This window comes from Hetaerina americana, unplaced genomic scaffold, assembly GCF_022747635.1.
Source record: "Hetaerina americana unplaced genomic scaffold, ioHetAmer1.1.p SCAF_9, whole genome shotgun sequence".
NCBI classification, from domain to species: domain Eukaryota; kingdom Metazoa; phylum Arthropoda; class Insecta; order Odonata; family Calopterygidae; genus Hetaerina; species Hetaerina americana.
This window is the reverse complement of record NW_027287538.1, coordinates 2,792,618-2,812,611: the sequence shown is the minus strand read 5'-3', so window position 1 is coordinate 2,812,611 and position 19,994 is coordinate 2,792,618. Positions and strand designations below refer to the sequence as shown.

The 19,994-nt window shown below is 38.0% G+C and overlaps 1 protein-coding gene across 1 annotated transcript; it reads right to left on the bottom strand.

Annotated features, from left to right (window-relative positions):
- Positions 1-2,951: 2,951 nt before the first annotated feature.
- On the bottom strand, positions 2,952-18,026 carry LOC139698996 (uncharacterized). Its single transcript, XM_071597990.1, has 4 exons — positions 17,848-18,026; positions 17,516-17,700; positions 12,964-13,145; positions 2,952-9,608 (listed from the first exon to the last, which is right to left on the bottom strand). Exons 2-4 carry the CDS (start codon positions 17,687-17,689, stop codon positions 8,255-8,257), a joined length of 1,710 nt encoding a protein of 569 aa, XP_071454091.1. The 5' UTR covers positions 17,690-17,700; positions 17,848-18,026; the 3' UTR covers positions 2,952-8,254.
- Between the last annotated feature and the right edge of the window lie 1,968 nt (positions 18,027-19,994).

The window sequence follows — 19,994 nt, the reverse complement described above, 5'->3', positions numbered from 1 at the left end:
TCAGGAACACAGCTTTTAAGTCTCCTGATTAGGAAGAGATTCTTAGAAAGTCTTTGAAAATTGCAGTTAAATGAATTTTCCAGGAAAGATTACTCAATTAAAAACCCTAGCAGCTTGACAGAGCCTTTACCAGTACTTAAAATGTCACATTAAAGGTATTTTTTTTCACAATTTAAAAATATTGTATAAGCTAAGAACCAGTTACTAGCTTGTTTTTCCAAATGTTGCTGTATTCTCTGGATCATTTCTGGCATTGATGAATTTATTTTGGATGACACCATTTGGCCACATGAGAGGATTAACCAACACGCCATAATCAACATAATTGATGCCAATTTTAAAAACATTGGCAAAGAGTGGATTAATTCTACAAAATGTTACAAACATTATAGATTTAAATATACTCAATATGGTTTACTATGGCAAATTTCAGTCGCATATGAGCTACAGAATTATTTTCTGGGGAACATCATTTAGCTTCCTCCGAGTTTTTATAATGCAAAAAAAGATGTATTAGGTATATAGAAAAAATACCCCCATGGCATACTTGCAAACCTCATTTTGAAGGATTGAAAACTCTAGTATTACCTTGTCTGCACTTATCCATGTATGTTAAGGATAATATGAAACAATAAATTACCAATGCTCAAGTAGTACATAATACTCAATATAGTACGAATTGAGTAGCTTCAGGCATGATAGGGTGGAAGTCAATTATAATGAATAACTGATCGCAGCCCTTTTCCACTTGATAAAATTTTATTTTACAACCGGACTTTGATATATTACCGGATGATGATGTCATACATAGAAATCCAGTCATAAAATAAAATTTTAACAAGTTGAAAAGTGCTGCGATTAGTTATTTAATACTCAACATAGTGTTGATTTACATTTATTCTGCCACTCTTCTGCTATGAGTAATAAGAGTCCCTTCCATGTGGCCATCAACATTTTAAACTATCTGCCACCAAGCATAAAATCTGCTCCTTTTACGGGCACATTTCAGAAATATCTCAAGCATTTTCTGTTAGATAAATGCTATTACAGTGTGGAAGAGTATCTGGAGTCTTCCGAACATTAAAACAGCTAATTGTTTGTTCTCTGATTGTCCTACATTTTATTTTGTTAAGTCCTGGGACCAATAAAATTTATTTATTATTTATATAAAGTACTGTGGGCACTTTTCCCTGCACAGTTGCTATGTTGCAGGCTACTGTCTAATGAAATGTCAGACCACCAAGTTATAGAGGTTAAATTATTCATTACCGACAATGTTCCTGTGTATAAGGGGATGATTCAATAATGGTAATATATAATGATGCAATTGTGCACTTCACATCTTGCCATTCATCTGAAACTTGGGAGGATGCCTTACTCTGCCAGAGATATTGACCAAAAGTTCAATTGTTTTCTCAATAGGTTCAAGATGATCTTTGACCATGCATTCCCTTAAACAAATTGAGTAGTTTCAGGCTTCATGTGTAATTTTAACATTATGAAGAGCTGATAGCAATAATTTTCCACAGGACGTCACAGTCAAGATCCTATCAAAGGAAATAGAAGATGAGAAACTCACCATCATCAAAGCAGTATTATTTTTTTAAATACCTAAGGGAAACTTTTAATGAACTGTTCTTTATTTAATTCCCTTAAAGGCCAGTGCATCTAAAAGAAGGAAAAAAATAAAGTTCCCTGAATATTTAATGTATATGGGCTAATAAAAGGGTGGTCTGAAAAGTTTCTCACTCAGAAAATTTCAGGAAAAACGTCTTGCATCTTTGTTAGGTGGTAACCTTTTCAGACCACCCTCGTATGTGTGTCATTTGCAAATCATAGCAAAATTGTTGATTTTTTTCCAATCTGTAGTCTACCTTGCAACATTAGTGGACTACAAACAGGATATTCAAAACTCTATTATAGACTGGAATGAAATTTACATCAAAGATTATCTTCTGAAGAAAGTTAGCATTTATGTAGTATACCTTCTGGAATTTCCTATGCCCTAAGAAACCTAGCAAAGGTGTTAGATGCAGCAGTTTTTGAAAACAGCCTACTTTGGTTATAGCACTCTATAGCGTGCTATTGCATTATCTTTTGGGGATCTGCAATGGGTGCTGAGAAAGTATTCATCATTCAAAAAAGAGTTATCAGATATATGGCCAAAATTACAAAAAGAGAATCATGTTGACCTCATTACATAAATCTTGAAATCTTACTTGTGTATCGCGCATGTTCAAGAAAACATGAAAGTATCAATGATTATGCCACAAAACAAAGGAAGAAGGAGCACGTAATACAGCGTTTCAATTATCTGTTTCAAATAGGACTCCTTTAAGCTGGGATTTGAAATTTATATTCATTTACCAGCAGGCATCAAAGATAGCAACTCATTCCAGATGTTTAATTTAAGATTAAAATCTTTTTTAATCAAGAGTTGCTCTTATGACATGAATGAGTATTATGCATCAGGACATGACAAGCTGTAAATACAATTTGTACATTTTTTGTGTATTATATGACATATCTTATATTTTACATTGCAAATAAAGAGATGTAATAATAAATTCATATTTCCTCTTCAACCAACCAGATAACATTTTTATGGGAGGAAATTCCACAGCATACTGACCCAAAAGTCTCCCTTGCATTGATTTCAATAATAATAATAATAATTTTTATTTGTCCAGAGACCATCATACAAAAAAATGAAGTTGCCTTCATCTTAATCTTGTTAGCTTCGGTAAATTATTTTAAAGAACAATTCTGCCATAAAAGCAAGTGGTTTAAAGGATACAAAGACATCCATCTGCCAATTTCGCTTCAAAATGGATTGCTAAATCGTGCATCGTTGTGGCTGCTTTACTATCCTTTAACAACCTAAATGTAGCAGATCAATTTTACTGATAAAACTAAAATGATAAATAAGTAATGGTTTCTCCAAGTCTCTATTTTAAGAAAACATATTTTTATTCATTAAAAGTTCAGGAAAGTAACATTACAAGCAAAATGCATAGACCCAAAAACAATGGCACTTTGCAGTATTCCTTTTTCAGAAACAATTTCCCTTTTCTCAAAGGTTACAGCCATAGGAGTATGCATATAAATATTTCATATATTTAAATGCACAGGGACTCTTCCAACCAATAATGACCAAAGCATGAATGCTACAATGAAAATGAGCCGTCCGAGTATATACACTGAAAACATTCTTCGTTTGACTCTCAGCCAAGGAAATATGAGAGAGCTAATTTTGAATTTTAAAAGACTCAGTACAGGTGCATGGAAAGGCATCTAGATAACTGAATTATTAATTAAAAAGGCTTAGTATGAAATTCAATGTAATGTAAAACACCACATTAGAAGTTCATTGAACACTTGTATTGTACGTTGAGCATAAAGTGGAATCATTTAATTCTTGTCACAGACTTGCTCATCTTACATTGAAATACTGATACAGAAAAGTCACCTCATTCTTTCCATTTTCTGCTTAGTGCCAGCCATTGAGGCTTACACTAACCTGAAAACACGAGAAATATTCAACTTATACTCAAATACATGGTATTAGAATTTATGACATGATATACAACTAAATGAAGACGATGGGAAGAACATAGACAAATATTAGAAAGAAACACCGCTAAAAGTGAGCAAGATACAAAGAAAACATTCCATATACTATACTGAGATATGTACTGGATTTACCAGCGAGAGAAAAACTTAATTGTTCTTAGTGTAAGTTACTTTGACTGCAATAGTTTCCAACTGTCTTCACTGAAAATATGGCATGCAATTATTCGTTGCTCACTAAAATAAGCCAGTTCATTAAACTTAGAATTAAAAAAATTTCTAAATATATAAATTGGCTTTGAGGACCTCTTGCACAGAACAAATAAATTAATTGAAGCTAATTCATTGTATTGCACATTAAGAAAATTTTAGAGTGAACCAAATCTTGAACAAAAATGACTAGTAAGCTGCTGAAGGAACTAATTGTACTTGGCCAGAAATAATGAGCTCCACGGCCTCTCAAATAAATAAGAATGGGGAAAGAAAACTCCAATGACCGTAAAAATTACTCGCAAATCTCTCATCAGACCAATTGTTGTGTTGGTTTAACGGGAACCATGTCAGGGACCAATCACAACCTCTCGACCAGAATACCCTCTGTGATGGTTTACAGGAAATTAATCCACATCAGGGACTGATACAAAGCCACATGCACACTATCCTGACTGAAATCCTTCACGAGGCTGTGAGACCCTGTTGAAGAATTTCAGGTGGAGATGGAATCCTTCACGAGGCTGTAGAGTAGACCACGTTAAAGATTCCAGGATATTCTCTATAAATAGTTCTCCCTGCTGTAAAAGTTAATAGGTCTTGGTCCAACAGCCATTCTGAAACTATTTAAGTAAAACATATAAATAGCACAATGACATGGATATTAAATGAGATTTTTTGCTGCACAGAAGCCAGACCTGTCATTTATAAGTTATATGAAGAATGGCAAAAACTTTAACAATGTATAAATTTCTCTTTTAAGCAATCCGCTTAGCTGCCAGTAACTATACTTTGCATTGCTTAGATTGCTTGTTTTGTACTGAAAATTGAGAGATTTCACACTAAGCTTAAGAAAGTTGGAAGCACAATACCTTTTCAGGTGAAGCATCGATGAAAATTAAATTCCATCACATTGGGTACAAATTTCCATTGCATAGGTTTATTATGAAAAAATGTCATAGTAACTAGTGCTGCAGGTACCCTGTCGTAATGCCTTAACTTGCCTCGAATTTAAAGGCGAAATCCTTTCCGGGATGAGGCAGAGCCGTCTCCCAGACATGCTGGATGACTTCTTTTATAAAATACCATTCAGAAATTTTCATGCAAAGTTGAATCATATTTTTTAAGTTATGCACTCTTATGTTTTGTCATGAAAGTATTGTAGCCAATGTAATTCCTGCACTTGCCCTTCCACCAAAACAGCCGCAAAAATATGGAGTGTGCATCTTCCCTTTATTCTTAAACATCAAGTTGAGACAAAGAGTATCTTTACTGTATTCATTCTTGTAACCCAAAAGTCTTGTGCCATAATGCCAACTATTTGAATTGTTTACTTAGGAATGCAACCCTAATCAAATTCCAACCTCCGCTCAACATCCTCCTGTTGTCAGGCGACACAACCAGAAGGGAGTTCTTGAAAAGTATTCACACCTTATTGACAATAAATGAAGGCATCAAAATCCTTCCTTCCAGTACTGATACCAAGTAAAAGGTTTGTATGAAAAGGATCATTGACAATTTTCTCTCGATGTGTGCGTGGAGTGCTGAATTTAAACCTTCTGTTAAAGAGTTCACATGATTGCAGATCATACATTGGCATTGATAAGATGAAAGTGCACACCATTATCACTGAGAATTTGGCGATCCAAAAGATCTGCGCTAAACTCGTCCCACCGAAGGTCTTGATGGACAACCAAGAGCAGAGTTTAGTGTCGACTTCTGAAGACCTTGTGAAAAGGCATCGCAACAATACCCCAACCAGATTACAGTCCCGACTTGGCACCAGCAGACTATTTCCTATTCCCAAAGGTGAAACCTTCCATCAAAGGACACCACCATGGGACCATAAGTGTCATCAAAAGAAGCTTGCACTCGTACCCTGAAGGAACTTTCGGAATCTGCCGGCCAGGGAGTCTTTCAGTCGTGGAAAAGCTGCTAGCAAAATGGTGTCGACACTCTCAAGGGATGCACTTTTAAGGAGAATTTTGAGGCATTTTTAGCAATATCTGAGATAAATCTATTTTTCCAAAACTTTTCCCAATACTTTCTATACAAACATTATTAGCACTGTGGTATTACGTATCACTAAAGACATGAGCTGCAACCTCTGCACAGCTCCCGTTTTGAAAACTGACAACCCAGTTGTCCAGTAGGAAAAGAAAACAACAAATCGGAGACTTAGAAGATGGCAAAGGGAGACTTATTGTGATTGGCCTGGATGAAAGGCTAAAGAGCGAGAGGAGGGCTCTGCGACTGCTCTGCATGAATAACTGTCCTCTGGCCATCAGGAACAAGAAGGGAGCAACTCCAAAACCATGGACATCGCGCTGTGGTAACAACAGCACGGAGAAGAGATTGCCACGAGTAGATCTGCCCACAGAACACTTCTAAAGAATGATGAACTCGACAAAATAATTCTTTGACAAGTGGGAATCAATAATTAGTCTGAAAGAATGTATGTTCCCACCTCAAGCCCAATCAATGAAAGGGGATGCGGGCGGAGTGCACAGGCCACGCAAGGAAAATCACCTGTATGACATAGCCACCCTTCCAATGTGCTCCACAAACTAATCCTGAACAGTGTAGCTTAGTTGTACTTCCAATTATCAACCGCTTCATCAAAATTAAGCAAATGGCATTTTTCCCCTCGCCTTACGTCACAACATCTGACATTTCATGACCTTCTCCAAATGCTCAACTGCAATTCGTCAAAAATTTTCGATTCCTTTATTTCACCTCTCCTTTGCAAAAATACCAAAGATTTTTAACCTACTCGGCTAAGAATAGATATTGCTAATTGTACAATTGTCTTCAATACTTTGGATTGGAGTGTCCTTGTATTATGAAGGCATTCTGGTTTTGCTCCTCCCCCTGTGTAAGGATCAACAAAATATGGGCATCCCAAACCCCAATCTGATAATAAATTATGATCTAATAATTAATATTTGTACATCAACCAGGCACAATTCGCAAGGGAAAAAAGTGCATTTAAGTGAAATGGAGCATTTTGCACAACAAATTGAAATATAACCATGAGCTCATTTGATGTCGACCTACTTCAACTCAAACCTCAACTTAAACCTACTTCACTCACTTCAATTGAGTGTTTGCATTGTAAGAAGAGCACTGCCATTAATCACAACTTGCTCTTTTTATTCCAGAATACACGTGCCAAGTGAAATGAAACAGATAACCCAAAACTCCTTCAAGGGGTCAATTAATAATTGAAGCGGCAGGTTCATTAGTGAGCATTTGCACAACGTGTTCTTTGTTGACGGAAGATTTTTTCTCTAATTCCTTTTCCATGAAAATTCTCAAATAATGCAATGACCAACCTAAAATATTTCTCCTGGACACACCATCCCCTTGCAAGAAAATTAAATGAAGTGGTCAGACTCACCTTCCCCAAAAAGTTTTATGTAATTCAGAGGCAGCCCCAGGATGAAAGGGAGATATTTTTATCGCATTGACAATTGCAGCATTTACTGAGTAACATCCTCAATGTTTTCCATGTGATGTCATACTTTAAGGCATCACGCTATTCAAGGGTCTACCCTAAGAGGGAGAAAGAATTTCCATAATTATGCAGTTAATTAAAAAAATAATAAATGACATTCTGTATCATGAAATACAGATCTAACAGTGAATCAAACATTTAAAAAGTTAAGATCTTCAGGTAAGCCACTTAATTCTTTCATGAAGCAAATGGGTTTTCTCCAAAAGACACAACTTTGAAAATTAGGTACACAATTATACTTAACATTGGAATATGTGAATCTTGGGATAACTAATTTTGATTCGAAATATTTTGCAATTAATAACAATGATTAACAACACACTTTAAAATTACACCAAACCACATCTGAAAATTTCTTGCAAAATTCTAATAGCATACGGATATTGACAAATATGTTTTAAAATACCTACTGTTGCCTCATACACATTCTCAGCATTAATTAACTTTCATTGAAATAATCAATTAAGGTGTATCATATGCTACTTCAACAGCTGACGGATCCATTCTAGTAGTATTAATCAGTCATTGTATTACAATAGGCTGTATCCTCCATTTACATTACTTTGTACACATCACACTAGCTCAGCAAGTTGTCATACATCCTCTTTAAAATGCATCCCTGAGCAAAAGGATAACAGTAAAAAATATTCTTCTCTATAACTTAAATCTAAACATGCAGAATATTTTAGTTAAAATATCATTAGAAGGTACTTTTTGACCAAAAATTTAAGTATTGTCAAATTAAATATGGTAGTTAAGAAATTAAAACAAAATAAATTTCATTACACAGGTATCTACCTTCAACTGGTAGATAATTTGAGATTTTTTCACAGTCAAGTGATTTCGCAGCACAAGTTAGGAATAAGTACTTAGATTCACAAAACTACTGCCGTGCAAAACCATCCTGAGCGAAATACCAAGGAAGACAAATGAAAATTGATACAGGGTGAGATCAAACTATAGGAATGCACAACCAAGGATCAGGAATAGAACTGCGATTGGGAATACTATGTACACTGCCATTCTAGGGTGGCAGCTGGATATCAGGAGGGCACCTTGGGGGCCTCCCACTTCGTCCTTCAGGTCCCTATCAATTCCGTCCCTGTGAGGTATTTCCACCATTACAGTGGCACCAGACAAGAAACCCACCGTGAACGTACATTCCGTTGAATTAACACATTTCTCACTACTGTTTTCAGTTTTTTGGCTTTCATATTCATAGACTGTCTTGTGAATATCAAAAGCAGCATGCATGCTGTTTATCACACGGTCATTATCACTATAAAATATAAAATAATAATATCCACTCTCCACTATGTCATACGCAAACCGGAGGCTGTTCTTGGACTCCTCTGCACCGTTTATGTCCGTGCTCTCGCTGGCTACGTCCTCCGTGCACGTCTGGGAAGGCTCAAAAGACTGATGGTGCTCTACGAGGCCACCGTAGCATTCCTTCAAACCCAGCTCAAAGCTGGAGTCCGAGTCCTCTTCACTCTCCTCCTTGACGTAGCCTATGGCCGTTCCCCCGTGCCTCAGCCCCGTGTCCACCAGTCTCACGTCTTCCCTCTTCCGCCGCTGCTTCACCTCCCCCTCCAGATCCTTCCTCAGGCGATCCAGCCTCTCCACCCTGGGGCCTGCAACCACGGCACGCACCCCACCATGATACCTCTCCAAGGTATCCAAATCCGTCCCTTTGGTTCCCTCTCGCTTCCCTAATCTCCTTCTATTGCCCATGATGTCTAAGAGCTCCCGAGATAAGACCCCGTCACTTCTCCCCTCTCTCCCCAAGTCCGAACTCCTCTCGAACGCTTGTTTTGAACGAAAGGCTGCCCTGGGTTGCCGGAGCATTTCGATGCCTCCCCGACCTGACGACTCCCCCTCGTCGTCATCTTCTTCTTCTTCATCGTCCGTCTCCCAGCCTTGCTTCTTTGCCTTCACTTCCCACTCACCCCCACCACCCACACTCCCTCGCGGCCCGCCGCTCTCTCGGCCCCCTCCTTGCCCTGACTCGCCCCACCCCTCTTCACCCTGGCCCACGCCCCCCTCCTGGCTTCCCTCGGACATCTCTTGCTTTCCCAACGTCCTCACACCTAATTGATTAACTTCGGCACTAAGCATGCCGTCCACCTCCAACCTCCTGTCAGACTTCCTTTCGAACATCATACGAACATTGTTCCCTTCCGGTTGCTCCTTAATACTCTGTCCGCCAACTCCAACCTCGATTCTCTGTCTCCTCGAGTTGTGTTGCAAGAGGCCACAGGTCTTCAGGTTCCTCTCCCCTCTCACCAGCATGACACGGCCACCTTCGTACCTGAGCACAAACCATGTAATTGCGTTATGTCATTGACTGTACGTAAATAATAATGTAATTGGAGAGAAGCAGTGTACTAGCAGAGGTAGTTTTAGGGGAGGCGACCGAAATACTAAGATCAGTAGCGCCATTAGGGATGAATGGGAAATGAGGAAGGTTGAAGAGAAAACCGGCATTGGCATTAGCCTACTCTTCCACGAAAGGCGCCAAGGGGTCAAACAATTGAACCTCCCATCTAACAGACGGCGTCTTAGTGCTCTTTACCAAGCACCTCAAGTAGGGATTGGGATACCACTGAAATATATCTGCTATCTCCAGGATTCGAACGTGGGCCTTGGAACAGCCTCCTGACAGCTGTATAACATAGCCACCCTTCCAATGTGCTCCACAAACTAATCCTGAACAGTGTAGCTTATTTGTACTTCCAATTATCAACCGCTTCATCAAAATTAAGCAAATGGCATTTTTCCCCTCGCCTTACGTCAGAACATCTGACATTTCACGACCTTCTCCAAATGCTCAACTGCAATTCGTCAAAAATTTTCAATTCCCTTATTTCACCTCTCCTTCGCTAAATTACCAAAGATTTTAAGAAATGTTGCTAAGGTTTGTATGCAAATTTTGTTTGTGGCATATTTAACCCTTTTAGTGTCAGACTCTTTTCCCTGGTATACGTGAAAAATGCCATGACTGTTTTGATGAATTTGCAGGTTTGCACTTTTCATACAAAGCCTAATATGGATGTGCTTTGGATAAATTTGTTTTACATTCACTTTAAATAGTTACAGGTATGATAAAATAATTAAATCATGTTGTTATCTCGTCTACACATTAAAATAAAAATGCATATTTCAGATTTATTAAAAAATTTATACTAGAAAAACAGCCATTAATAATTTTTTTCCCTTAGTAATTTTCTGATTCCCATATCTATTGCACTGAACATCCAATTCACTCAGCAATGCTTGCAACCTGTTGGCTGAATGAAAAACTGAAGTTTGATCATCAGCCTACCTGAATTCATGTATTCCCAGCCGATTTTCATGCCCACTTCTTCCCAAGCCTCTTTGATCATTTCCTCTGCGCTAACAGCACAGGTGATAATGGACATCCCTGTCTTGCTCCCGTTTCTAACAAAGCCCATCTGGACTCTCCATCCACCACTCGCACCTTAAGTTCCTACCACTTTTGCCATTTTGGTCCAAAACACTTCCCAGATACATAATATGTTCTGCCTGATCTAGCTTTTGCGCTCCTTTTTCAGCCTTTCTCTTTCCAGGAAAGCACATTGCCTTTGTTTTCAATGCAATAATTTCCGAGTGTAAATATCATTTGCCTTGAACTAAATAATAGATTTTTCCTCTCTTTGAGATTTCTCCTTTCTAAAGGTATCTCTAGCAAGAGACATCCTCGCACTGCTCATTTCACCATGCTCCTAGGTCCTGTATGTTTCTCTGCTAGGCCTATAAACAGTTGAACCCCATAATACGAACATTACCTGTTACATCACCTTTCTCGTTGAGTGAAACACTAGGTATATATACAAGTGTTGCACATAAATTAATGTAAAATACGATAATGTGTTCCATTTAAAAAAATTATGTACAAGGTTTATTCAAAGAAAATTATTACTATATTGTTTAGGATTGTGGATCACAGTCACTTTTTCTTCTAACGTGGTATTAAGCAAATGAGCACACAAATTCAATTTGTAAAAACAAAAAAGGATAGAAATAAATATTTCATTATTTACTATAGGTGCATAATTGGTTTTTACCAGAAAGCTGTCCAGAGGCATTTGTTTTCACCAACATCTCAAAATTTGGTAAAAATGTGACAGAATGATCGTTAAATAAAATTATGGCGCTCATTGTCACTGCCTTATCAGGGTGATGCCTCCTCCCATGCACAGTATGACCAAACAGTTTCCCACAACCTCCACATCTCATTTAACCTGATGTTTTGGGGGACTTAACACTCCTTGAAGGCTCGTGGAGTTTCTGAATGGTAAACAAGCAGGGGTTTGATTTTCAAATCACCGCTAGCATTTGGGCAAAATAGCAGTGTGAGACCACCTTTCATTGCCTTGTGGTCAGGAAATGCATTCTGTTCCACTGTTACGTGCATTAATATAGGCTCCCTTCGGCATCTTCTTCCAGAAGAGAACCGCCACAATTAAAAACCTGTTGCGGCTGGTAACCCTCAGTCTACGAGCTTTTTGAAGTCAGCTGCCTTGGACTCAGAGGTTGCTGCTTCACCATGCCTCACAGCACCATGAATGCCGGCTCCTGCCATTAACTTCTTGAACCACGCATGGCTCCCCTTAAATATTTAAACGGCCATTGATGACCTAGACATCTAATTAATGCCGTCAACGAAAATCACTTTCCCCTTCTCACAAATTATATTCTCATTAATGGTGTTGAATTGCAATTGCTTTTCATTTATGCATATGACAAAAAATCTTTCAACATTGTTGAGAATACCCGACCACCGTGTGGATACGCTCGTCACTCCATTCGAAGCATCCATCTCCTTAGTCTTCTCCGTCCCCTTGGAGAAAAGGCCAATTGCTGATGTGCATCCTCTGTTGGCCACCTTGTTCCTGATTTCCAATGATTTCACATTTCATTTCTACAGTAATTTTTTATTTTTATTCTCTTACGGTTTCCTTCTTAGGGATTTTCCTCCAAGGTCAATTTTAAAATCATGCACAAAATATTATTAAACTTTGCACAAAAAAATCACTAATAATATATTTGGACAAAAGTTTGAAATATGCGTGATCACTATTGACGCTACGATGCTAGCGGAACGTGTGCTTGAGACAAACTGCAGTAGCATGCAGGCAATCATTCTCGGAATTGCCCTCTCCTCGTCACTCGCTACGTGAAAAGTCGCTCGTTAAGGCAGTCATTTTCAGGGCCTATATTTTGCTCATTATGCCAATTAATAGCTGTGTGAGTTGGTGCTTGTTAAGTGAGGTTCCACTGTATTTAGTGTTCCATACTATCTGCTGCCTAACAAATATTTACATTATTCCATTACCTTCCCTCTTTAGAATGTGATCTATGAACCATCATGTGAACTATGGCTTCCTAATTCTCTTTGCACCAACCAATCTATACCATGCAATACGATGAATACTATTTTTAATAAAGACTGATAAAATAAAATTTCTCATTCAGAAGAGAGCAAGCAACATTTGCAGTGCATCAAACACTTTTACATTACCATGATGATTACGTGGCATTGCACACTATTACAGGGGCTCCTTGTTCCACTTACTCTGAACAGATGAAATGATAAGGGTTTCTAAACATACACAGAGATGTGAAACTGTAAATATTCTGACCTTGAGCACACTGTGACGACAATTGTGGAGCCTTTAAGAAGATAAAATCCCCAATATTCTAGCGTGTCGTCTGGTAGGGCCATGCTTTTCTTCATGCGTACGCGCCTTCTTTTTGGGCTAAGTGTTGGGTCCCCATTCAGCTTAAAGGCACTAAATGTTGAATTCATCCTGAGGCTATGCTCCTAAAAGATACGGAAAATGCCCAGGTTAGAATACAAATGTTTAAGAATTTTGTATTACCATTACACCATGTATCAACATCTTAAAATAACTACTTCAATTATTTTTTAAGGGATTTAACGCAATGGACCAGCTTATAAAAATATATTACATACATAATGACCCAACAATGAAGATTGTGATGTGCTGCACAGCTGGAACATGCATATATACTCACAGAAATACAAGATCTAAGACTTAAAGAATTTAAAACTAGGGATTAGCTGCTAAAACTATAACCAGAACACATGAAACAGATTATTGTGAACATGTAAGACTTATAAAATACCACATTCAATTATGCTATCCCCCTGGACACCTTGAGATGGTGGAAGGGCCAGTGCGGTCCGATGACCCCTAGAGCTGCGCTTGTGGGAGCCATGATAATCTCTCTTGATCCCATGCCAGATAGGTCGAAGGTTAGGAGACAGGCAAAAAGTAGTCTGCACAGCATATGTTCCTCAGAGAGGCATTTGACCTCAGTGCTGCCATCATTAGAGCGATAGGGTCACATTGAAAATACTATTGAGGAAGGTGACAAGCACTGAGCCTTGCGGGATACCACATTTTACTTTATGAGCTGAAGATCAAGAAAGATCCATCAAGTTCAACCAATTACTTGGTGGTGATCATCCAACCATGATTTCATTAGTTTCAGTGCAATTCCATTGACACCAAAATATTCTAGCTTTGAAAGTAACCTTGAATGATTAGTTACAGAGATGTTACAAAGTAGTTAGAGTAGTTACAGAGTAGTTACAAAGATGGATCCCTTCTCTTCGAGTGCATTACTGATGTAATAACCTATGGATACTACAGCCATAACTAGATTTCCCAGGTTGAAAGCTATGCTGTAATTTGGGAAAAAAACTCAAATAAAATTCCCAAGTGGTTCATTTCAGGAAAAACCCTGGCCTTGGTAGTGGTGACGCAAGCTGAAAAAGGTTAAGTTTGAAAAGATGTCGGGGCAGGAGAATTGATAACCCAATCGTATTGGCAAGGAGAGGCCATTGCACAAATAGGACAAATATGTACAAGGAGGAAAGGAAGATTTTTCAAGGTGGATTTTTGAAGGCTTAATCATAACCCACAGGGGAAAGGAATCACAGTTTTTTCTAAGTTAGATGTCATTTCATTTGAAAACAAATTATCTCTTTTTGCTCAAGATTTTGAAAGAGAAAATTTGATTCACCTTCCAAGACTGTTGAAATATCTCCAAGAAAATAATTCTGATATCAACATTTGCTATTTCAAAACAACATTTTACATATGAAGGAAGCTTTTCTATACAGTTTTCAGGATTTCAGAAATGCCAAAGCGATGTTAGCCTTCGTTAAAACACCCCTTAAATCCACTTTAACAGAATTAAAATGCCCTCCTATGAATACGGACATCAGCAACTTTGAAATGTAATTGATGGATTTAAAAAAACGAAGTGTCATGGAGCTTGGAATTTGAACGTTTTTGTGCTGGTATAGATATATTGGAGAAAACAAATGTGACCTTAGTTCACCACACAAGAGATCTGCTTTGAAAGACAAGGAAGGTACGCTGATTTTTAACACCTGAAATAGTATTCCCTACTCATATAATTGGTTGAAAGAAATTGCATTTCCTGTTCTTTCCGAATTCAGGTCTACATATTCATGTGAATTCATTTCAATCATGAACCTTATCAAGAGTGAATTAAGAAGTTGTCTCATTAATGAGAACCTGGAATAGTGCCTAAAATTAAATACCACAACTTATAAATAAAACAGTTTCTGGCATCACTTGGTGGAAAATTTTCATATTGAACTTAAAATTAAACCATTTGGCTTTTCCACATAAAAAATTTTTTTTATTTACTACCTAGGTTTCATTATGGTATAACATCATCAGGTAAAAATACAAGTCAAACACAGTATACATAGCTCTGGACGGAGGGCAGAGGAGGGAGGGAGGAAAGCAAGGATTGGTTGAGGTAGGAAGAGGATTGGTAATATTGATAAATTAGTGGGCTGGGAGGAGGAATTAATACAATGTTGCAAAAAGTTTTGCTTGGCTTCGGGTAGGTTGGCAGAGGAGTGGGGGAATGGGTAATGCGAACGGCACTGGGTAATTAGTCAGGTGATTAAGTAGCTGGCTGGGAGGAGGAGTTACTACATTGTCGAAAAGGATTTGCTTGGTGTCAGTTTAGTTGGCAGATGGGCGAGGAAAATCCAATAATGGGGAACGCGAAGGGTAAAGAAATTCGTTGGTCAAACCACCTCCTCCGTAATCCATGTGCTGAAGTATTTGTAATTGCTCCAGCGCATCGAGGCGGTGACCTTTCTTCTCAAAGAGCAGGATTTCGGGGAGGACATCTCTGCTGTGACCACAATCTCTCAGGTGTTTGGCGAAGAGTGAAGTGGGGATGTTTTTTCTAAAGCATGCTCGGAGCTCCTTCACTCTCGCCTCAAATCTCCTTCCCGCCTGGCCTATGTATAGTATGTATCCGGTTGCACTCTTCTCAGAGGAGTTTGTACACCCCATTCTTGTGTATGGCTTTAACTTGGTCCTTCGTGTGGCATAACAGATTGATTAATTTTGTTTTATTGCAGAAGGCCGGCCTCACCTTTTCTTTTGGGAGGATTCTTTGTGCTTTTAATGACAAGTGGCCAAGAAAAGGGAATCTCCACCACTGTGGCTGGTTTTCTGCAGATGTCGGAGACCTATGCAAGGCTACCTTGGCTAAACGGGATAGTTTCTTGTTGTAAAGTTTATGAATTAACACTTCTATATACCCATTGTTCACCGCAATCCATTTTATGATGCTGAGTTCTTTAAGAGTGTTCTCTCTACTCTAGACATGGGGATAGAACATACTCTGTGTACCATGACGTGGGAGGCTGATAATTTTTGAGAGAAGCAGTGCCTGGAATTATGGTGAATGACTTCATCTGTATAACCTTTCTTCCTGAAAATGGAAAAAATCAACCTATTGTTTTTAATTTTAATAGTTAAATGTAGAAAGTTGATGGATCCATCTGCTCCTAATTCCTTGGTAAATTTAATATGTTTACCTCTGGAATTAAGGAAATACAAAAAACTGTTTAATTTTCGGTCAGAACCCGTCCAGACGCAGAAATATCATCTACATATCTACACCAGCAGAGGATATTTTTTATAATGGCATTCTCTGAGGATAACATTAGTTGGTCCAAATTGTCCAGGTAAATGTCTGCTAGTTACGGAGAGCCTATAGGCCGTCTTGTTGTTGGTAAATTTTGCCATTAAACACAAAACTGTTTTGTTCTACACACACTTTTAAGGAGGAGCACAATTCAAAAATCACCAGGGTTGGATCCGCAAGGTTTAGAGCCTCTGATCTTGGAACACTGGGGAATAAATTTGCAGCATCAAATGATACCATTATGTACTTGGGGGTTACTATTTCTTTAGACAACACATCCACCAGTTCTAGTGAATTTTTTATTCCATATTTCGGGGAAAATCTGGAAAAAGTTTTGAATAAGACATTTAACTTATGAGCCCATTAGCGGTATGGGGAAACCTAGGTAGTAAATAAAAAAATTTTTCCACACAGAAAAGCCAAGTGGTTTAATTTTAAGTTCAAACTTGATTTAACCAAACTTTCCAAGAAGATGAAATGTCATTGTTCGTTGTCATTAGGGTTTGTCAGTCATTGCAATGATTTAATTTTATGGATACCTTACAATTTAATTTTATCAATAAATAATCCTTATTGAGTGTGATATGAAGTTTTATTCAACATATCTATAGTTTAACTAAGACTTACAAATTTAAGTAAAGTTGGTTTTAGGAAGCATTGTGGAGTAAGAGAGGAGAGGTCGGGAAGCGCCGAGGATTGAGAAAGGCATTTTAAGATGGTTTGGACATTGAAGATGATTAACGAAAGGAAGGAGACAAAACACGTATACAAGACGAGTATGGATGGGTGAGTAAGAAGGTGTCGACCTCAGCGAACGTACCTCAATCAGATTGAGGGCGTTTTTAGCAAAGGCCACCTTAGGAGAATCCAAATTTAGTTAATAACAATGTTTAAACCTTTATGGTTTATCGTTAATAGGTGTGGATCTCAAAAGAAATTTCAATCGTCGTACTGTTGATATCTGGCTCTGTTGAATAATGAGTTTGATAACCACTGAGATAGGTCATCGCGAAAAACCCTTCCAAGATATTTTCCAGGAAATTAATTTAAAACAATCAAAAAGGACTGACAAAATACATCCTACAAATTGAATAGTTTGTATTGACTCCCGCAAATATCTTAACGAACAATTCGTTTAATTAAGAGGTCTTTCAACGATTAATTCTATCGTAAATTTACCTGACAGAAAACAGATGATATGCCTTCCACCATTTCCAAAACATCTGACTCCGTGACTTCATAGGAAACATCAGCGTAAACACTATGGCGTAAATACAACGGAATGACGAGTAGAACGGTCGGTAGAACCGCTGTCAGGAGACAAAATGTGATAACACGACGTGGTCCATGCATTTTTCTGAAGTCTGAAAAATCAAACAAACATATATATTTCAAACGGAAGTGAAATACAATCATAAACAATCTTACTTTGCAAAACTAACATTTTAATTTCGAATGACTAGCCTGGAAATTATAACGATTGTATCTTGTGAATCAGAGAAGACACTCACAGTAACACTGCCAGGCCTCATAAAAATTGACGAATCCACTCAGTACTGGCGTTACACTGGTATTGAACTTAGATCAACGCTGTGTTCTCAACATGTGCACTATACCAGACCAGATTAAGGAAAATTCAGATAAAACTGTGCAAGTTTCTAAAGAATCAACCCATCGTAATTCGTGAAATTGGAGCTTTCAACATTCGAATTTCGTTTTGCGCATATAAAAAATGAGTATCGAAATGACAAATTTGAACCAAATACGAACGCGTTGACCAGAAAAGCATACAAAGTTAAGTAGCTTGGAAAAGCTACTTTACTCTGAATGCAGTGCCCATCCAGTTGGACGCGTCAAGTGTCTTATCTCATTTTATATCTTTTAACGTGCCGGATAAAAGTCCGAAGATACTTATCGGAAAGCTGTTAGGCGGTAGTAGTGAATCAGATTGCTTTCGAGAAAATATTAAATGCGTTTATTTTATCCCAATAAATCTGAAAATCAAAGAACAAAACTTCGTATTTCTTGAACACGATCAACTACAGTAATTTCAGTGGAAAACTCAGTTAATGTTCCCTAATAAAGCAGTCAATCATTTAATATTATGACACTACTTGTTGCAAGAGTAAATTCTGCACAAAAATGTAGGCATTTGTGAAAAATTGTGCTGTTACAAAATTCGCTTTGAATTTAATTTGCGCCGAAGCATTGATGATTCACTATTGGTTTTTTAAACTGTGAGCTTGGCATGTCATTTTGGAAAACATAAACTTACTTCTGCTCAAAAACTAAAATTAATATAATATCTACGAGCTAAAGTTGAAATTAGTTTTTAGTTTTGGAATAGCATTTTCCGAACATAGTCCCCTGTGCATTCAAAAACCGTGAATATGAAACAGTTTGCGCCGCAGCTTGGCGGGTGTTTCCCATCGTACAGAAACATGAGGAATTGAATGTGCTAACAATTACGCAACCTTTGGGCAAGAGGTAGTGCCTGCCATTAAAGGAAAAGAAGTTCTGTGCATTAATGAATGCCGAGAGATCTTGGGAGAAGTCACTACCAGGAACATGCATGAGGGAGTGGGCACTAACTGAGAAAAGCTTTGCCCTACACCACCTATCGAAAATCGACAAGATACCGAAAGGACCCCTCGGATCCCTCTAAAGCCACCTTAAAAACTATTACTTTCCTCCTTATATATATTTGCCCTATTTGTGCCATGGCCTCTCCTTGCCAATACGATTGGCTGATGAGTTCCCATGCCCAGATATATTTTCAAATTCAACCTTTTTCAGCTTGCTTCACCACTCTCACCAAGGCCAGGGTTTTTCTTGAGATGCACCCCAGAGGCAAAAGGTCTTCCCAAACCTTAAGTACCTTCAGTGACCCATCCAAACAGGAAATTGTTAATCCACCCTCCATTCTAATCACCACACATGAAATTTCCATTCTGAATGAAGGTCTTTCCCTCTCACTCACAGCCAAGAGTAATCTACATCATCCTTAAAGGCATCCTAAACTTCAGCCAGAACCTCAGATGGGAAGTACTCTGGAGTACACACACAGACATCCCTCCCCATAGGCACAGCAGCTTAATCCTTGTACCACAACTGCACTCCCAGAAGCCAGAGCCCTGTTGTCCTATGAACCAAAAACTGTGCCACTCAACCACGCAGTAGCAAAATTCATATATCTCTTTACAAGTATCTCCAGTCCTTCATTTACTCAATCCTTTGAACCCGAGAATTACCCATCCCACACAGAATCAATAGTCCTGAAAAGACTGATTAATAACTGGACAATATATTGCGTTGCCATTAAATATCAGAAAATGTACAGTACTGAAGTTTTGAAATAAAATAAAACACAAACAACATAAAATCTAGGAAACTCATTTAGAATTCCACCACCCACATTCAAGACCAGTCCCTGCACTAAATTAAACTTCCTTACCATCCTCATTTAACTAAAGGTATGTATATATAAGATATTTAAAATAGTTAATAAAAGGATTTCTAATTTGTTGGGGAACACAAAATACAAGATCGACCAAGTCAATAAATCAAGAATTTATGAAATATCTTGTTCCTCATCCAATATTTCCTAAGTGGGGCAAACATATAGAAACAATAAAATGAGATTCAAGGAACATAATGC

What these genes read in the sequence shown, in the direction of transcription:
- LOC139698996 (XM_071597990.1), bottom strand. Translation starts at nt 17,689, where the DNA reads ATGCATGGACCACGTCGTGTTATCACATTTTGTCTCCTGACAGCGGTT. An exon ending in TATCATCTGTTTTCTGTCAG is followed by an intron (nt 13,146 to 17,515) that starts GTAAATTTACGA and finishes CGTATCTTTTAG; the next exon opens with GAGCATAGCCTCAGGATGAA. An exon ending in GTCGTCACAGTGTGCTCAAG is followed by an intron (nt 9,609 to 12,963) that starts GTCAGAATATTT and finishes GTTTGTGCTCAG; the next exon opens with GTACGAAGGTGGCCGTGTCA.